Source organism: Trichosurus vulpecula, chromosome 6 (assembly GCF_011100635.1).
Source record: "Trichosurus vulpecula isolate mTriVul1 chromosome 6, mTriVul1.pri, whole genome shotgun sequence".
NCBI lineage: Eukaryota > Metazoa > Chordata > Mammalia > Diprotodontia > Phalangeridae > Trichosurus > Trichosurus vulpecula.
In genome coordinates, this window is record NC_050578.1 from 78,961,255 (window position 1) to 78,979,561 (window position 18,307).

At 37.1% G+C, this 18,307-nt stretch overlaps 1 protein-coding gene across 2 annotated transcripts in view; it reads right to left on the minus strand.

The window, feature by feature from the left end:
- Positions 1-18,307, minus strand: part of USO1 (USO1 vesicle transport factor) — an 80,856-nt gene that overhangs the window by 24,563 nt on the left and 37,986 nt on the right. For both annotated transcript variants that reach the window (XM_036762942.1, XM_036762941.1), the window contains exons 5-11: positions 15,778-15,878; positions 9,531-9,633; positions 9,330-9,385; positions 7,136-7,256; positions 5,401-5,579; positions 2,850-2,990; positions 1,351-1,439 (exon numbers count right to left, since the gene is read on the minus strand). In XM_036762942.1, the coding sequence (XP_036618837.1) occupies positions 1,351-1,439; positions 2,850-2,990; positions 5,401-5,579; positions 7,136-7,256; positions 9,330-9,385; positions 9,531-9,633; positions 15,778-15,878 (790 nt within the window). The remainder of the gene's footprint in view (positions 1-1,350; positions 1,440-2,849; positions 2,991-5,400; positions 5,580-7,135; positions 7,257-9,329; positions 9,386-9,530; positions 9,634-15,777; positions 15,879-18,307) is intronic.

Here is an 18,307-nt window from a genome sequence, read left to right on the forward strand (position 1 = left end):
CTGTGCTGTAAGAAATGATGAGCTGGTTGCTTTTAGGATGACATGGAAAGACTTGCATGAAATAATGAAGAATGAAATGACAGAACCAAAAGAATGCTGTACACAGTAATGGCAATATTGTTTTTAAGAACAATTTTGAATGACAAAATCATTTTGAGTATTATAAATAATCAAATCAACTGCAAAGGACCCAGGAAGGAAGATGTTGTCCACATCCAAAAGCACATATAGTATGGTTTTACATATATAAGCTCATATTTGTGTTTAACAGTAGCCTTCTTTAGGGTGGGGTGGGGAGAGGATGAAAAAAATAAAAAATGTACAGCAGAGAACAAAGGGAAACTTAAAAAGAAGCACAGAAAAGCAGGGTAGTTTTGAAAATAATGTATAGTATTTAGTACATAGTTTTTCAAAAAAAGTAAACAGTGTGAAATGAAATTCATGGTTTTATACTGAATCCCCTTTCTATATTGTGCAGTGTACATGGAAATCTTTCTGTCTTTTTGTATTTATTCAAAATTAATAAAAAATTTTTAAAAAGGAAAACAAAGAAAAATGGATTTGCGTATTCATTCATAATGATTTCCTAGAGACAAAGCACCCCATCCATATGTAGGAGAACGGAAAGGACGCTGTATTTGAGGCAGAGGCCCTGGGACCCGACAAGTCTTCTTTGCCTATTTACTAGGTGGGTGATCTTCGGCAATCACCCCTCTGACAACTGGGTTTCCTCATCAATAAAATGAGAATAACAACACTAGTCATTTCTGGAAATATCTACCTGGCATCCACCACTAAATTCTATCCAAATAATTCCAAAAACAAGATTAAAAAACAATCTCCTTTCGTCGATCTACCTCATGGTTAGGAATCATGGACAAAAGCTGGAGGCAGTAAGGATTCGACTCAGCTGAAGAATTAATTCAGTTCAACAGCTTTTTACTGAGTGCCCACTATGTGCCAGCATTTGCCCAAGAGGCTCCATTTAAGAGTCAAGATATGGTTAAAGGTGAACTGTAGGGGAACTCACATTCTGGAGAAAAAAAGCAACATGTTTTCTCAAGGGCTAATTATTTCAAATCATACATGTAAACTTTTAAGTCAGAGAGTAGATATTTCTGGTAACTGATAAAAAACTGGGAAAAGAAACTTAGCACCCAAAGCTCCAAATAGAGAAGGAAAAACCCAGCAGATCTGATCTGCAGGCAAGATTAATCTCTCGCCAGAGCACAACAAGATTTTAGAAGCCAAAGACATACATACAAGTTTTACTACCAAATCAGTTAATTAAGTATATTTGTAGTTTCCATAGGAATCTTTTATAAGTGTTGATATATCCCTTTCTCCTACCGTGGTGGGTTTGAAGGTGCATTGACAGATGCAAAGTAGTCTTGGTTTACTTGGCAGCCTCGAATAACTTCTGATACAGTGTTAATAGTCTGTTGAGAAGAATTTAAATATTCATCAGAAAATAAACAAAGAAGAAGGGCTAATGCTGATTTCAGAGCAGGTAAAATTTGACTGCTTCTCTTTTGGTTTAATCTCCGAAGATGGCTTGAAAAACTGCAAAGATCATTAGGAAATAATTTGTAGCAATTTAAATCTCATGTACTGCATATAAATTTCTTACACTCATAAAACTCCCTTTAAAAACACTTCCCTTCCCCAATTGATAAATGGCCAAAGGTATGAACAGGCAGTTTTCAGGTGAAGAAATCACACCTATTAGATTGACTAATATGAAAAAAAAGGAAAATGATAAACGTTGGAAGGGATATGGGAAAATTGGAACAATAACGCACTGTTGGTGGAGTTGTGAAATGATCCAACCATTCTAGAGAGCAATTTGGAACTATGCCCAAAGGGTTATAAAACTGCATAACCTTTAACCCAGCAATACCACTACTAGGTCTGTATCCCAAAGAGATGATAAAAAAGGGGAAAGGACCTATATGTACAAAAATATTTATAGCAGCCCTTTTCATGGTGGCGAAATATTGTAAATTGAGGAGATGCCCATCAATTGGGGAACGGCTGAACAAGCTGTGGTATATCAATGTAATGGAATACTATTGTGCAATAAGAAATAAGAATAGGCAGTTTTCAGGAAAACCTTGAAAGACTTGTACAAACCAATACAAAGTGAAATGAGCAGAAGCAAGAAAACATTGTACACAGTATCAGCAACACTGTGTGATGACCAACTATGAAAGACTCAGCTCTTCTGAGCAACACAATGATCCAAGACACAAGTACAAAGGACTCATGAAAGACAACGCTCTCCACACCCAGATGGACTCTGAATACAGATCGAAGCATATTTTCTTCACTTTATTCATTTTTGCAGTTTTTTCCCTTTGATCTGTTTCTTCTTTCACAACTGTGACTAATACGGAAATGTTTTCCATGACAGTACATGTATAACCTATATAAAACTGCCTATCACTTTCAGAAGAGGGGAGGGGCAGGGAGGGAGGGAGAAAAATTTGGAACTGAAAATCTTGTAAAAATGAATGCTAAAAACTGCACTGACATGTAATCAAGAAAAAATAAAATACTATTAAAAAAGAAAATAAAAATACTTCCCACTAACATCCTAGAAATCACTTTTTAAAAAGGGATCCTCAAAATCCATACTACTTTAGGTAAGACTCGGAAAAAAAAAACCCCAAACCCTTTGCCATGGGATGAAATGATAGCTAAGGAATCCATTTAAGCACTCCTATATGGATACAAAAAGTAAAGCTCATAAAAATCAGTTTAACCACAGCTTCTTTCCTTAGCATTTACAAACCATCTCTTTCCAGCCTAGGTGATGGTTTGATAAAAGTATGTGTTCATTTATTTACCTCAGTCAGAATATCAGCAGGAACACCAGTAGCCATTAAGATAATGCAAAGCTGCTGTAACAATCCACAGAGATACATCGCCTTCTGGCAGGAGCTAGTAGCACCTGGAGGATTTGTAGGTGATACCAGAACACGAACAAGCTAAGTTAGGGAAAGGAGAAAAAAGAATTGCTTTTAAAATAGAAGGAAAGCATAAAATAAAGCCTATAAAATAGAGGGCTACGTCTTGTCGATAATTAGAAATATTAAACACTGTAACACAAGTATCTGTATTACGCTAAATTTACCTATTTAATATTATGAATCAACCAACAAGCATTTATTAAGTATGTAGTATACAAATATAAATTAACATGAATTTTGAAAGCCAGCAAGTCACCTTACAAAGTTGGATAAAAAGAAAACAAAACTGATTACAAAACAGACTAGCAAGGATATGAAAGTGTGCATTACACACTCCAGACCTTAAACAAAATGTGACAATACAGAAGTTGCCTGGTACTGGCCAAAAAGCCAGAAAAACAGACCAATGCAAAAGACAACCAGGAGGGATTCTAAATTAATAGGATCACAGATCTAAAGCTGGAGGGACCTTGTACCTCATCTACACCAACCTCCTCATTTTAGGATGAGAAATTTGAATCCTAGAGAGGTAAAGGGACTTGCCTGAGGTCACAAAGGCAAGAAGGAGAAGCACAATGTGAACCTAGGCCTTCTGTCTCCAGCTCTGGTGCCCTTTCTATTGTAACACACTGACAAATCTATGCCTATTAAATAATAAGGAACGGAACTCAAAAATTAGGTAAGAAGGAGCAAAATAAATTTCTTTTGAGTTAAGTAGTATCTTCCATCCTCATTCCCCCACACTTCAAATTATTAAAAAATGATTTAAATGTTCAAAGAAAGAAAAGGCTATTAATCCAAAAAGAAGGGATAAATTCTTGACTTTCAAAGTAATGCAAGAAATTATTTGGAATAAGGTTGAGGTGTTTCCTAATGCCTGGAAGACATCTCCATTTGAATGCTGAATTAACAACTTAAACTAAGTTTGTTCAAAACAGAACTCATTATTTTTCCCTCTACATGTGATTTTTCTCCTAATTATGATCCTGTGTGGATAGCATCAACATCCTCATAATCACACAAACTTGAAACCATTTCCTCCTCTTCCCCCCATTTCATATCCAATTAGTCAAAGTTCTCCCAATCCCTTCTACTAGTCATAATTATTCCATCAATCTCCTCTCATTGTGACTATCCTACTTCTTACTTGGACAATCTGAATAGCCTCCTAACTAGTATAACACATTCTTCAATATTTAAAAGATAAAATAAAGCCTTCTTAGCTTGTTATTCAATGATCTCTACTTACAAACCTACATTTTCAGTCTTATTTCAAATGGTTATCATTTGTACATTTTAACATTCCAGCTAAACTGGACTACTATAGATTCCTTAACCTCAACCAGCCCAGTCTTGCTTTTGTGCATTTGCTTGGCCTTTTAACTCATATGATATACCTGGTCAAAAGTAATCTCTTATTTTCCCACCTGTCTCTGTTCTCCAACTTATTTATGATATTATTATTATGAATTATTACTATTCTTACTTTATTAAAACTACATGTCAAGATGCACCTAGTGAAGCCAGTGAAAATACATGGAGTTGGGAGATTAAGTGTCTTGTGTGAGGAATGGTAAGGAGATCAGAGCATCTAGAAGGAGATAAGATGGAAAAAGATTGGAAAGGAAGGTCAGGTTAGGAAGGGTTTTAAAAGCCAAACAAGATTTTATATTTGATCCTGGAGGCAACAGGATGCCACTGGAGTTTACTGGAAAGTAGGCTAACAAGGCTGGCTCCGCACTTCAGGAAGATCTATTAGACAGTTGAATGGCAGAGACACTGGCATAAGGAGAAACTTGAGGCAGAGAGATCAACCCAAAGCACCATGTCGTTCATCATCTTAGTATCTGCAGTTCCTAGTACAACGCATTTCATATAAGAAGCATTTTTATGGAATCAATACATTTTTACGGAATTTAACTGAATGGTTCAAATTAGAAAAGCATCCATTTGTAATTATATGCTCTCTTCTCACAAACAACAACAATGGACTTTGGCAAAACAGTGGACAAGAGCTTAATAAATACTTGTTGACTTGACTCAGGAGATTTGGATTCTAATATTAGCTCTCTAGAACCAGCCTCAGAGAAGTAATTACAAATACTTGAGAGAAAAACTCATTGCATTATTCTAGATATATGATTTCCACTATGTTATGTTGTAAGTTTGCATGAAGTCTTAAAACATCATGAACAGGTAAATACTGGAGCTGAAAATCCTTCACTGGACGCTAGGATCTGAAAGGCTTTTAGCTTACAATGTTATTTCTCAAAGTCAAGAAATCCTAACTATTAAATTAAAACAAAAGATCAATCTATTCTTCATTGTAAAATCCTATCAGGAATCACCATAAGCAAGCTACGTTATGTACTTTATTCTGACAGAGTTGTCAGAGTTCCTATTATATTTATGTCAAAGAACATTTTACCTGAAGCATCAGATGAAGATTAGTCACCTTCTGTGCTGACCAGCCAGAATTGTCATCACCAACCTCAAACCAAGGTTTCATACGCTGAATGTATGAACCTTCTTTAAAAAAATTCTGATTGGAATTATTATTCTTTAACAAATTTTGAAGCAGGAGGAGACAATCTTCAACTACTATACCTGAAAAGACAAACTTGAAGTTAAGACCTGAAAGAAAACTCTAAAGCATTACTGCCTGATTAAACATTAAAAAGTCATGCATATAATTGAGCTGCACTATCATTTTGTTTGTGACACCTTCCAAGTTTTCTCTTCCATCTCCCTATCCATCGAACCTGTCATCAATTCTACCTCAGCAACATTTCACAAAATAATCCCCATGTGCCATTCCTACAGCCACAGCTGTGGTTGAGGCCCTCATAATCTCTACCCTGGATTATAGTCTTCCATATAGCGATGAAATATAAACAATGCTGCCAGAGTAATTGCCTAAAAGCAGCCCCCACTACTCAAAACCCTTACTTATTCTACACTGTCTAAAGTGTCAAGTCTTCGGACAGCATTGAAGGTATTTGATGATAGGGTTCCAACCTACATTCCAACTCTATCAATTCTCTTTATGAGCCCCCCATTCCAGCCAAAATGAACTAATAATTCTTGTGACACATCCTCCACCTGGCTACTTCCAGATCATTGCTCATGTGTTCTCCCACGTTTGGAATCTTCTTCTCTTCCCATTTTATTGATCCTTGGAGGCTCAGGGCAAATTTCACCTATTCTTGTAATTTTGCCTGACTTCCCCTGGCTAGAAGTAATCTCATTTTTGAATCCAAATACCAAGCAGGTATTAACAAGATACAATAGGATCTTTCTATCATTATTAAATTCTACCAAAAATAAAACTGTAATGCCATAATAAAATCCTAAAGTTTTTTCTCTTGCATTTGTAACTAAGGGAAAGAGGTAGCCGGCATCATAAAACAAACTTAAAAGGACAAAGTAAGTGGCAAGCAAAGGGCATCCCCACCTTGGATCTGAAATACAATCGCAATTTCTATATTACTGGGAATGAGATGGGATAGAAAAATTTCTAGCCTTTTAATGTACATAGCTCTCAAAATGGAATATTTTTTCTCAATGCTGTATCTAAAATAATAACTAGTAAAATAATTGTGTTATAATATTCAGTTATTCCCTGTTTAGGTTTATATAGTTGTGTCTGACTCTTCATGATCCTGTGGACCATATCATGCCAATACTGTCCATGGGGTTTTCTTGGCAAATACTGGAGTAGTTTTGCCATTTCCTTCTCCAGTGGACTAGCGTTAAATGACTTCCCCACAGTCCATAGCTAGCAAGTGTCTGAGGCCAGATTTGAACTCAGGTCTTCTGACTTCATGTTCTATCTACTGAGGTGCCTAGCTACTGTTATTAAACAGTGCACTTTTATTTTTTAACATATCACTGCTTTGCCTTTTACTGTTCTAGCCTCTGTCCACCAGCCCCTAGTGAAACAGATGGCACCCTATTCTGCAATGGGGTATTTTGCAATGGATAGCATTTTATGTCAAAAGAGAAAAAAAAGACACAGAACCTGGCTTCTGCCATGACTTAAAAGTACATGCCTTCATCTTCCATGGCTTATTTTTTTGTTTTTCATATTACAAAAACCCCTTGCATTTTATATTAAATCTAAAAAGGTGACAAGACTTCAGATTAACTTGTTCATATCGTACCTCCATCACTGTTCCCCTCCTCTGTGATGATATCTAGTAACCTTTCGAAAGCATTTTCAAAAGCAACGATTTTCTGGATTGCTGCATTACTTCTTGTCAATGCCTGCAGTAATAAGACACCCTAGTGGGGAATAGGGAAAAGAAAGAATGTTTAGTGGCTTAAAATATCAATAGGAAATGAGAGCCTCTCAAAATCATGGCCTCATACAATTTTAGAGCTGGAAGGGGTCTTCATTTAACAGACAAGGAAACTGAGGCCCAGAGAGGTTATCAGACTTCTTTTTAAGTTTATACAGCTATTTAGAAAGTGATAAAGAGAAATTTCAGGAAAAGTCTTACTGTATTTGAAACTATATCTATGTGTTAACAGAAAAAAGTTTACACTTGAAAACCAAGGAGCTGCCCACATGGTGACTGTATGAGCCAAGTCATGAGAATAAGCTGGTGATTGCATATCAACATGCAAATTTTCCAGGGGAGTGCCCCATTGATCCGCATGTGGCCCTATGCACAGGTATAACATTTTTATCAATGACCTGGATACAAGCAAAGATGGCAGGCTCATAAAGTATGCAGATGACACAAAGCTCAGGTAGATAATAAACTAGATGACAGAATTTCAAAAAGATCATGACAGGCTAGACCACTGCACTGCATCTAATGACATGACATTTATTTGGGATCCTTATAAAGGCTTATACTTATCACCTTTACAAGTAAAGATGTGAGAAATGCTAAGCAGCATATTTCATTTATAAGCAATGAGAGAGTTGTAGTGGATTTCAACCTCAATGAGTCAAGGGACTCCTGGCAACCAAGTTCATTAATACAGCCTTAAACAGCCTGTTCTTAGGGAATAAATAACATCCAAGAATCAGGAAATGCCGGGCTCACTACACCTGGCCCTGTTCAGCCCACAGCTGGATTACTGTCTTCACTACAGTTTAGGAAGGACATCAATAAGCTGAAACAGCTCCAGAGGAGGGGAACCAGGACAGTAAAGGGGCTCAAGTTCATACCCTAGCAAAGGAAGGAACTGGAACTGTCTGATCTGAAGAAAAGAAAAATTAGGGGGAACATGAGAACTGTCTTTAAGTATTTTAAGGGTTTTCACATGAAAGAGGCATCGAATAAGTTCTGCTTAGTCATGGGGGCAGACATAGGAGCAATGGGTGAAAGCTGCAAATAATAAAATTTAAGCCTGATATAACAATTAGTAGCACTGAAAAGTAGCATGGGCTGCCTCAAGCACTATCATGACACAAAGCAAAGGCCACTGTCTAGTAAGTTGCAGGTGGCCACTAAAATAAATCCCTTAGGTCAATCCTAAGAATCTGCTACAATCCCTGCCTGGTCACTAACTAGCTGAATCGTTCACGCTCGCTGGACCTCAGTTTTTCTCATCTGTAAAATAAGCAGTTGGGGACCAGGCTAAAGTCCCTTGAGGTTTTTAAAATTCTTTATCTTTACACACACACACACACACACACACAGGCACACACACACGCCAAAGAAAGAAAGAGCATGTACATTATGTGGCGATATCAAATGATGACAAGAAAAACCCTCCAAGAATCAGCAAGTCTTACATACAAATCTTCAAAGGTATAAGAGACGGTGGATATTATTTTAAGCAAATTATCCTCTGTAATTGTTCAAAAGCAGATCAGTAAAATACTCAGTCTTAATAAATAAGTTCAACGTTATATATTCCAATGGCCTGGGTCTAGGGCATACTAAAATCTGTACAAACCTAAGAGCTCTCTAAATCAGGGCAAAAGCCCTACATTGATGTTACTGACATAAGCTCATACACATCGTACTGACATTAGTTCATTCAGTGCCTACAGGGCCTGATTCTGTGCTTGTAGAGAAAGGAATGGAAACAGCACTTAGCTGGCACTAGTTCTCAGAGAAGGGCTGAAGTGCTATACAGATCTATATGGCAACAAATATTTTGGTTAAAATAACAATCTGTATAAAAAGGAACCAAAGAAACAATATTGTCCTATATTATCCTTTATGGAACTAAAAAACAAAACCAGATGATCATTCTCTTCTATCAAACTCAAATAATATTACAAATCAAGTACTTGGGCACTTTCAGACTTCTGTTGTTTTTTTAAAATGATGTCAAGAAGAAAACATTTAAAGTGAAAGAACAACCTCATCTTCTGGGTCCCTGTTTACTTACATCATTACGTATAACTTCCCTGGAATCGGCGAGCAAATCCATTAATCTTGAAACACCTAGAATAAGCAAATAGTGTAACATGAACATTTTCAGTCCAAAAGAATACATCTTAAAGAATGAATCAAAGTGTCAAGAGTAAACCCACCTTTACAATTCCATTTTCAAACATTTTTATAATCTGAAATTATGCAAGTCTCTTACCCATAGGACTGACGAGAATAATCTGCTGCACTTGTGGCCCCTGCTGTTTTAAAAGTGTGGTAAGAAGCTTCACTCCAGGCCAGCGAACATGAAAATCAAATTCCTGCAATACAGCATGTAAAATATTTACATATGCTTTTAGACAAGAAAAAATGTTTCAAGTTGATAACAGTATATAAAAATATAGCGCTTAAAATGTCTTTAAAGAAATTACATCAACATTTCTCCTCTCAATGTTTTACTTCCTTTTCCAAAGCAGGTTGTAATCTCTGGTAATTTACTGAGGAAAACTTTCATTTCCAGCAACCAGAGTGGAATTCCTGAATAGGGAGTAAGGAGAGGAGCCAGGAAGTCTTCCACATGCCCTATTTCCCATCTGAGCCTTCCTTTATCCCATTCTCCTTCCTGATCTCTGCCAAATTATTCCTCAGAAGGAGTGGTGAGTGAAAAGTCAATAGTAACAAAGCACTGCTCTTTAAAATACCAAAATTCCGGGAAGACAGCAGAATAAGGTGGAAATAAGAAATGTAAGAAAACAAAACCCCAATTCAGAGAGCTCCCTGATATAAGAAGAGTGGGAGTAACTTTCAGGCTCTAAGCATTCTCTTGCCCACCTTCCCGGCTGCTGTACTTCAATGTACTGCTGTACATTTTCTATGGAGGTTCCCCAACTTTAAGGCACCCCACTGCTTCCAGCTTTCTATCCAGCTCTCCCAGACCACGAGGCAGTCTGGTAAACCAGATGACTGCTACTGGATCCTGACTGGCTCCTGACTTTTGGAGCTAAGCCCAGGAAAGAGTAGGGAGAACCCTGTCACCTGGTCAACTTGAAGCCCATGAATCAATCAGACTACCAAGTCTCAAGAAGGAAAAGGGATAGCTGTGGATGAGGGTGGCACCCATATAGAAGGGAAGATACCAAAAAGTATTACTAATTACAGACTGTTATTAAAGCAAGGAAGCAAACAATCACCAAATGGAAAACAAGAATACAAACTCCCGTGCAAAGCCTTCTCAATCAAAGGTCCCTCCCATAAGAGACCTCAGGGTCCGCAGATAGGACAGTGTGACCAAAGAAAGACTAGTAAAGGTGAACAACAGACTCTATTATTTGAGCCCACCAGTGTTTCTGAAAGCAATGTCCCAATTGGCCACTGAGTGATGGGATATGAAAGAAAAGAGAAGGGGCAACAAGTGCTGTGGGAGATGCACTAAGTGCCAGGTTTTCTGAAGGGGAGAAACTGGTAATAAGTGTATTTTCAGTAAAAACACGAGAAAAATCAGCAGGTATGAACTAGTCTATCCATTCTGGAAAGCAGGTATGCTAAGACAGTGACTAAGATGTACATCAGGAGTCAAACAGAAAAGTCAAATATACAGCCAAAGGAAAAAGTTTTTAAGCAAGTTCTTTTTTTGGTAGTAGCAAAGAATCAGAAACACAGCAGATACCCATTAATTGAGGAATGGTTAAGCATAATGTAATGGAATGCTATTGTCCTATAAGAAACTAGGACTACAAACAGAGAAACAATTCATATGAACAGATACAAAGCTAAATAGGAAGAACCAAGAAAAAAATGCTGAGAAGTGAATAGCAGTAATCTTGGAAGGAAACGGGAATAGAATAGCTTTGAAAGTAACACTGAGTTTATTTTACTTAAAAGGAAATTCAAATTATTTATGGTTTCATGTACAATCCTCACTATTCTATTTTGGATACAAAAGTGCTAGTTTTATTCTGTATTTCGGATTAAAAATGTAATAAAGTTTAGTAAGTCAATATCCACAAAGTTATTAATCATTTTATTTTTAACCCTTAGAAAAAAGCAAAACATGCGTTAAAAAAAAGAAACCAAGAACCACAAAATATATGACAACAAAGGGAATGGAAAGAGTAAGAATAAGGTGAAAGTTAAATGCTGCATGTAATTAATTATACTGACCAGGAAGATTAGTATTTAAATGTAATTCCTTCCCTCCTTTGCCAAGATGGCAATCTACAACTGTGAAGCAGCACACATACGCCTGGGCTGGGCTGATGCACTGGTTGGTTCTGCTGAACTGCTTCACTGCCCTCTCCAAATGACAACCCATTTTTTATTCTTTGTTATCAAGGGATGGCTTTATGCGTCAGGGAATAGGGACACATTGGGAAATGGAGATGATGTAAAAGATATTAATACACTTTTTAAAAGAAAAATGAGGAGTGACTGAGATAAAAGCTTACTACAGAAGCGATATGAAGAAGCATTTAAAGAAAAGTTCTATCACAGAAGTCCTTTAAGGACCTTCTCACAAAAGAAATTTAAATCCCCTAGGAGAGATGAAAAAGTCACAACAAATTCTTTTTTTGCCTCCTAAAATCCTTCATTTATAGCATTCCTTTTTGAGTTCCAAATTCTCTCCCTCCTTCCAGTCTCTCCATGACCCAGGCAGAAGGCAAACAATGTTATCAATTGTACATGTGAAATTATGTGAAACCTATTTCCATATTAGCCATGTTGCACAAAATAGATAAATCAAGAAAAATAATGAAGTGAAGAAATTAGGCTTCAATCTGTAGAGTTCATCAGTTCCCTCTATAGAAGTAGAGAGCATTTTTCATCACAAGTCTTTTGGAATTGTCATGGATCATTGTATTGACCAGAATAGCTAAGTCTGAAAAACTATTGATCATCATTACAATACTGCTGTTACTGTGTACAATGTTCTGGTTCTGCTCACTTCACTTTGCATCACTTCATATGTGTCTTTCCATGATTTTCTGAAACCACCCCCCTTGTCATTTCTTAACACACAATAGTATTCCATCACAATCATTTATCACAACCTAAATAGGAGGGAATACACATGAGGCGAGGTGATGGACAGTATCAAAGGCTTGACCTCTCTAAGTCAAGGATGAGGAATGAGAAAAGGCCATTAATGTGGCAATTGTGAAAATTAAATATGGATCCTGCATTCCATATTTTTATTTCACTCTGTAATCACATTCTTTATTCTTCTTTGTCTCTGAGTGTAGAAACTCTTGAGTTCAAAAGGTCAGTCTTCCTCTCCCCAGTTAGATGCCAAAGTTTATTTCCTATTGATTACTTTTAAAGAGAAACTCTGAGCTTAGTTCAGAAGTTCAACAGTTTGATAAAACACTTTAACTCCAAGGGAACTGTGATCCTAAGGGCACCACCTGCAAATCACTCTGTGCCAAGGAAGCTTGTTATCCTTCATAACTTCAGCTCCTGAGAAACTCCATGTCATCTGGGGGCTATCTTCAAGAGCGGACAAGCTGACCTTGCCCATCTTTGCCTCATCCTTGCCCAATTAAAACTGGTCTAATCTTGTTCCCAGGCACCAGTGACTCCACTATCACTGGTCTTGAGATGTAGCTTGGTCCCGTAAATCCATAAAGCATTTTTCTAAGGTAGAAAGGGTGGTCCTAAATGTGTGTGTGTGTGTGTGTGTGTGTGTGTGTGTGTGCGCGTAAAAACCCCTTCCCTTAACGTAGCCAATCATGATTCCTCACCCCCAGTTGCCAAGTGCATCAGAAAAGGTAGGATTTCCTCTGCTCTGTTCTTCATTCTATACTTAGAAAAAGAAGCTGAATCTTCAATTCTTTGTCTTTGGTTAAACTGAGCCGAGCCATCAGACTGGCTTTATTTACAGTAGTGCCCCTGAAAACTATTATACAGCTCGGAGAAAATGTGCCTTGGTCTACCTTCTGTTGAATGTCACTCATGACTCAATTAAAAGATTACTGACAACAGTAGAGAGCACAGCTTCCGTTGAATGATGAGGTCAGAAGCCAGACTTAAGCATTAAGAAGTGAAAGAAGAAATGAGAACAAGAAGAATGAGAACTAACAGGGAGGGACAGATCAGAAGAAGGTTTTTTGAAGATGGGGATACATGGGCATATTTGTAGGCAGTAGGGGAGCAATCCGATATGGAGAAAGTAGTGAAGATAATCTACTGAAACAGATGGTATGAAGCGTATATGCAGAGGTATTCACCTTAGCAAGAAGGGCCACATCTTTATGCAAGACAGGGGTGAAAGAGGAGATGATGAGGGAAGATGTCTGAGCACTGTAAGGTGAGGAGGCAGGGAAGGGTGCTTCAGTGTTTTGGTGAAGTATGAGATAAAACTCTCAGCAGAGAGAATGTGGGGAGACTGGAGGAGGGATTAAAAGGTGAGGAACAGCTGCTGGGCTGAGTGGGATAATGAAGTGTTTGGGGAAGTGCACTGCTGTCCTGAGGGCCAGATGAGATTATGTAACCTCAGTCTGTAGTGGATCCCATCAGCATGGCTTTGTGAATTTATCCAATTCTGGATTGGTATTCGACTTGCACACTGATCAAACCCAAAAAAGTTACTATTTTCAAATAATAATGTAAAACTAAGGAATGAAATATTTGTTTTCATTTGGCTAGGGAAAGATAGGGACTTGAATGCATGTGGGACCAAGGAGTAGAATATTTCTATTTGTTATTTGATTTTCTATTTTAATACTAGAGGGACCAGAATTTATGAATACCTCAAAGGATTAAACTGTGTCAACTGACAAAGCACATTTTTAAAAAATCTATAAAGCAAAGAAAATAGAGACATTAGGATAAAAATTTTTATTTCAAAGTAAAATTACATTTTCTGCATCAATTAAAACACCTGGTCTCTTCTACTGTTAAAAGACTCACAATGAATGACAGTAAGAAAGGACATCAATGGGCTAAAGAATCTTGAGGTTGCTTTTTTTTTAGTTCTGTTATTTGGGACATGACAAATAGGAACAAAAATTAACTGTATGCGGAACCACAAATCTTATCAGCGTATCTTGGCTTTTTGCTTCTGTTTTTTAAGGAGTAAAAGGAACAATCAAAAGCAGAGTAGGTATAATATAAAGGAGTATCTCAGGGGAGGAAAAATCTCCTTAATAATTCAACATTATAGGCCTGCGATAGTATGGAGGAACACCTCTCAGCTGTGGAAAGAAAGAAATGAAATGGAAATCCCTGATAATGACCGGTCAGGGGTCAAAACAGGACGTGAACAAGTAACTCCCAGTTTCTCCTCTGACTCTGAGGTTTAAAAAAACAGAACAGAACACTGAGAGGCAGAACACAGAGAGGAAGCTATGCCAGCAGAGGGAGCAGCAGCATGACCCCTCAGACATGGGAAGGAGTGAGCCAAGTCTTGCAGCCAACTCTGCTGAGGGGGTTGGACACTTCACAAGAACAGGCTTGGAAGCTGAGACTAGGTTTATCAAATACTTTCCACTGTACCTTGATTTCTCTGCCTAGAACTATCATGTCTGGGAATAAATCCTAAAGAAAACTAGAAGGAGTAAGAAATAAGAGAGTGGAAGAATGGAGAGGGTTAGGGTGGCCAGGAGAAGGCAGGGATGATTAGGTACAGTACTCTTTCCTGCTTCAGACACTTACCAGCTGTGAGACCCTGAGCAAGTCACTTAACCACTTTGACTGTGCGAGGACCCAATAAGATCCTATTTGTAAAGTGCTTAGCACAGTTCATGGCATATGTTATGTGTTATCGAAATGTCAGCTCTTGTTATTAAACAAACACAAGAGGCGGGGAATAACACACACAAACTTAAACAGCCTGGGATCAGAAATGGAGATAGGGAGACCAGGCTCAGACTGAGATCTATATAAGCAAAACAAAAGTACAGAGACTAAGCACCAACCTAGAGAGGAGGTGAACTTCATGTTCATACATATTCCTTAAAGTAGTTGATGGAAGACACAGAATTCAACAATTGTAACTTTGAATGTCAATGGATTAAACTTCCCAATAAAAGACAAAGAACATGGACAAGAAAACAAAATATTACAATTTGCTGTTATCAAGCAGCACATTTAAAATATTCAGAAATGAAAGGATGGATAAAGATTGCACTTCACATGCTCTAAAAAGCACTCATTAAGACAAGAAGACCCTAGCTATGGCTGGAAGGGACCTCTTCGGGGACCATTTAGTCCAACCCTCTCGTTTTTACAAATGAAGAAACAGGTTCAAGGATGGTTAAATGTCTGACCATGATCACACAGAGAAGTCCAGAAGCAAGACTAGCAACAATGACCTCAAATAATGCAATAATAAAAACTGACAGATAAACAGAAGAGCTACATTATGTTTAGTGGCAACACAGACAATGAAAAAACATTAAATGTGTTATGTATCAAATGACATTGCTTCTAAATTCACAAAGCCAAAATACAGAAAATGCTGTACTCACCTCCAAGAGGGATAAAAGAAGTGTGACGTTCTCTTGCTGTTTAATGAAAATTTCTGTAAATTGGCCTCCCAAATCATCACTCTGTTTTGAAGAATTGTCTTCTATAACATTCAAATATAAAATACTTCAGTATGGTGCTAAATTTTCCTTTTATTTCAGCAATTAAAGTAATACATTTAATATTATGAAAGATATAATTCTATCAACAGGAGTCTAGTCTTTCAATAGTAGTACTTCCATAAGCATCAATAATCTTTTTAATAAAAGGTTCAGATTTAATTTTCATTCAATGTTCAATCTTCAGGTCTCCTTAAATCAACATCTCCCCCTTCAAAGAAAACATTTAGGTCCATAGCCTTTGACTCTACTACTACTAAGCATATACCCCAAAGAGATAAAAATTACAAAGAAAGGCTCCATATACATCAAAATCTTTATAGCAAAGCCAGATGCCCACTGACTGGGGAATGATTATACAAACATTAATATAAATGGAATATCACTGTGCTGCAAGAAACCAATATGAAGACCTCAAAGAAACAAGGGGAGAATTAAATGAACCAATGCAGAAAAAAGTAAACAGATCCGGGAAAAGAATATATGCGGTGACTATAACAATATAAAAATTAATTTTAAAAAACTTGAAGCTGAATGCTATGTAATTATAACCAACAAGTCTGAGCCCAAAGAAGAAAAGAAGACCTCTGCCCTTGTGTACAGAGGGGAGGACCACAGTTATGGAATAGTGCATAGAGTATCAGATTGGGTTGGTGGTTTTTTCCTTGATTTTTTATTCTTTTTTAGAAGGGTAAGTGGAGTGGGAGCCAGGTGGAAAGGGGAGATATATTTGGAAATATAGGTGATAAAAAAAGCAAAAGAAATCAATAAGCATTTGAAGTAAATACATATATGTACATATATATTGAAAGTTAAGACTATTGTTAATGATTGCATATCCCTCCTAACAGCTCAGTTGTTAAATATCCAAGTATTAAAAGATAATTGGATGCTGAGTGAAACGAGCAGAACCAGGAGAACACTGTACACGGTAACAGCCACATTGTGTGATGACTAACTTTCATAGGCTTAGGTCTTCTCAGCAATGCAAAGATGGAAGATAACTCCAAAAGGCTCATGACGAAAAATGCTGTCCACATCCAGAGAAAGAACTATGTATCTGGATACAGATCAAAGCACACTATTTGCTGTCTCTTTTTTTGTTGTTGTTGTTTTGTTTTTTCTTTCTCTCATTCGTTCTAATTCTTTACAACATAACTAATGTGAAAATATGTTTAATAAGAATGTATATGTAGAGCCTATATAAGATTGCATGCCTTCTTAGGGTGGTGGGAGAGGAGGGAGGTGGAAAAAATTTAAAACTCAAAAGCTTATGAAAGTGAATGTTGAAAACTAAAAATAAATTAATTTTTTTTAAAAAAAGTAAGTATGTACCCCCTCACTTTCTACCTTTTAGTCTCCCTGAGTTCCTTGGAGATACAGATCAAATCTCACCCTCTCTAGGCAGCCTTTCTAGGTGCCCCAACATGTTAATCTTCCCCCTTCAGAGGTCTTCCCACATACTCTAGAGATCCTCTATTTTGTAGCTACCTAGCTGATTTTGTTGTCTCTCTCCTTCAATGTCCTCTCCTCAAGGGACCATGACTATCGTTTTGCCTTTCTCTTTACTCCCAGGGCTTATTACACTACCTGGAATATAGTATGCACTTGAATTCTTATTGACTTCAATTCTGGAAATAAAATAGTTATTCTATCAATTGTTCATTAACTCTTCAAAAGAGTATTGATTTTATAATACTCACTCTCTACCATTATCATTTAAGAATACTACATTTAAGTCTATACTGTCTTTGAGCAACTGTTTCTCCAGAGATGTAAAAAATTCTCATAATCATTGAAAATAACAGTCATTTTAATTCAGCTGACTAAAAGTCTTAGACTAAGAATAAAAAACAATCATTATCAAAACCCACTCACTCAATACCATTTTTCAATCTGCCATTTCAACTAAGATTATACTGGGGGTTTTCCTCCATGTGCGACATTTAATATTAGCATGATGTGGAAATGAGCAAACATGCCCAAATTAGGGAAAATAATCATGTCACTGATGACAAAACAGGTTCTTTCAAAAAAAAAAAAAAAGCAAGAGGAAAGGAAAAAAAACCACAAAAACCATATTAGCTGAGTATTGCCTTGTATTGTTCATTTAGTAAATAAATACAACGCTTTTATATTTGTTTTCTAGAAACTTAAAAACCCAAACAAAATGAAATAAAATAACCCACCACCATAAATGGGCTTTAAAATTCCTTTTTTTTTTTTTTGCAGGGGGGAAGGCAGGGCAATTGGGGTTAAGTGACTTACCCAAGATCACACAACTAGTAATGTGTCAAGTGTCTGAGGCCGAATTTGAACTCAGGTACTCCTGACTCCAGGGCCAGTGCTCTACTCACTGCGCCACCTAGCTGCCCCGGCTTTAAAATTCTTACAAAAATAGTTTCTATAGAAT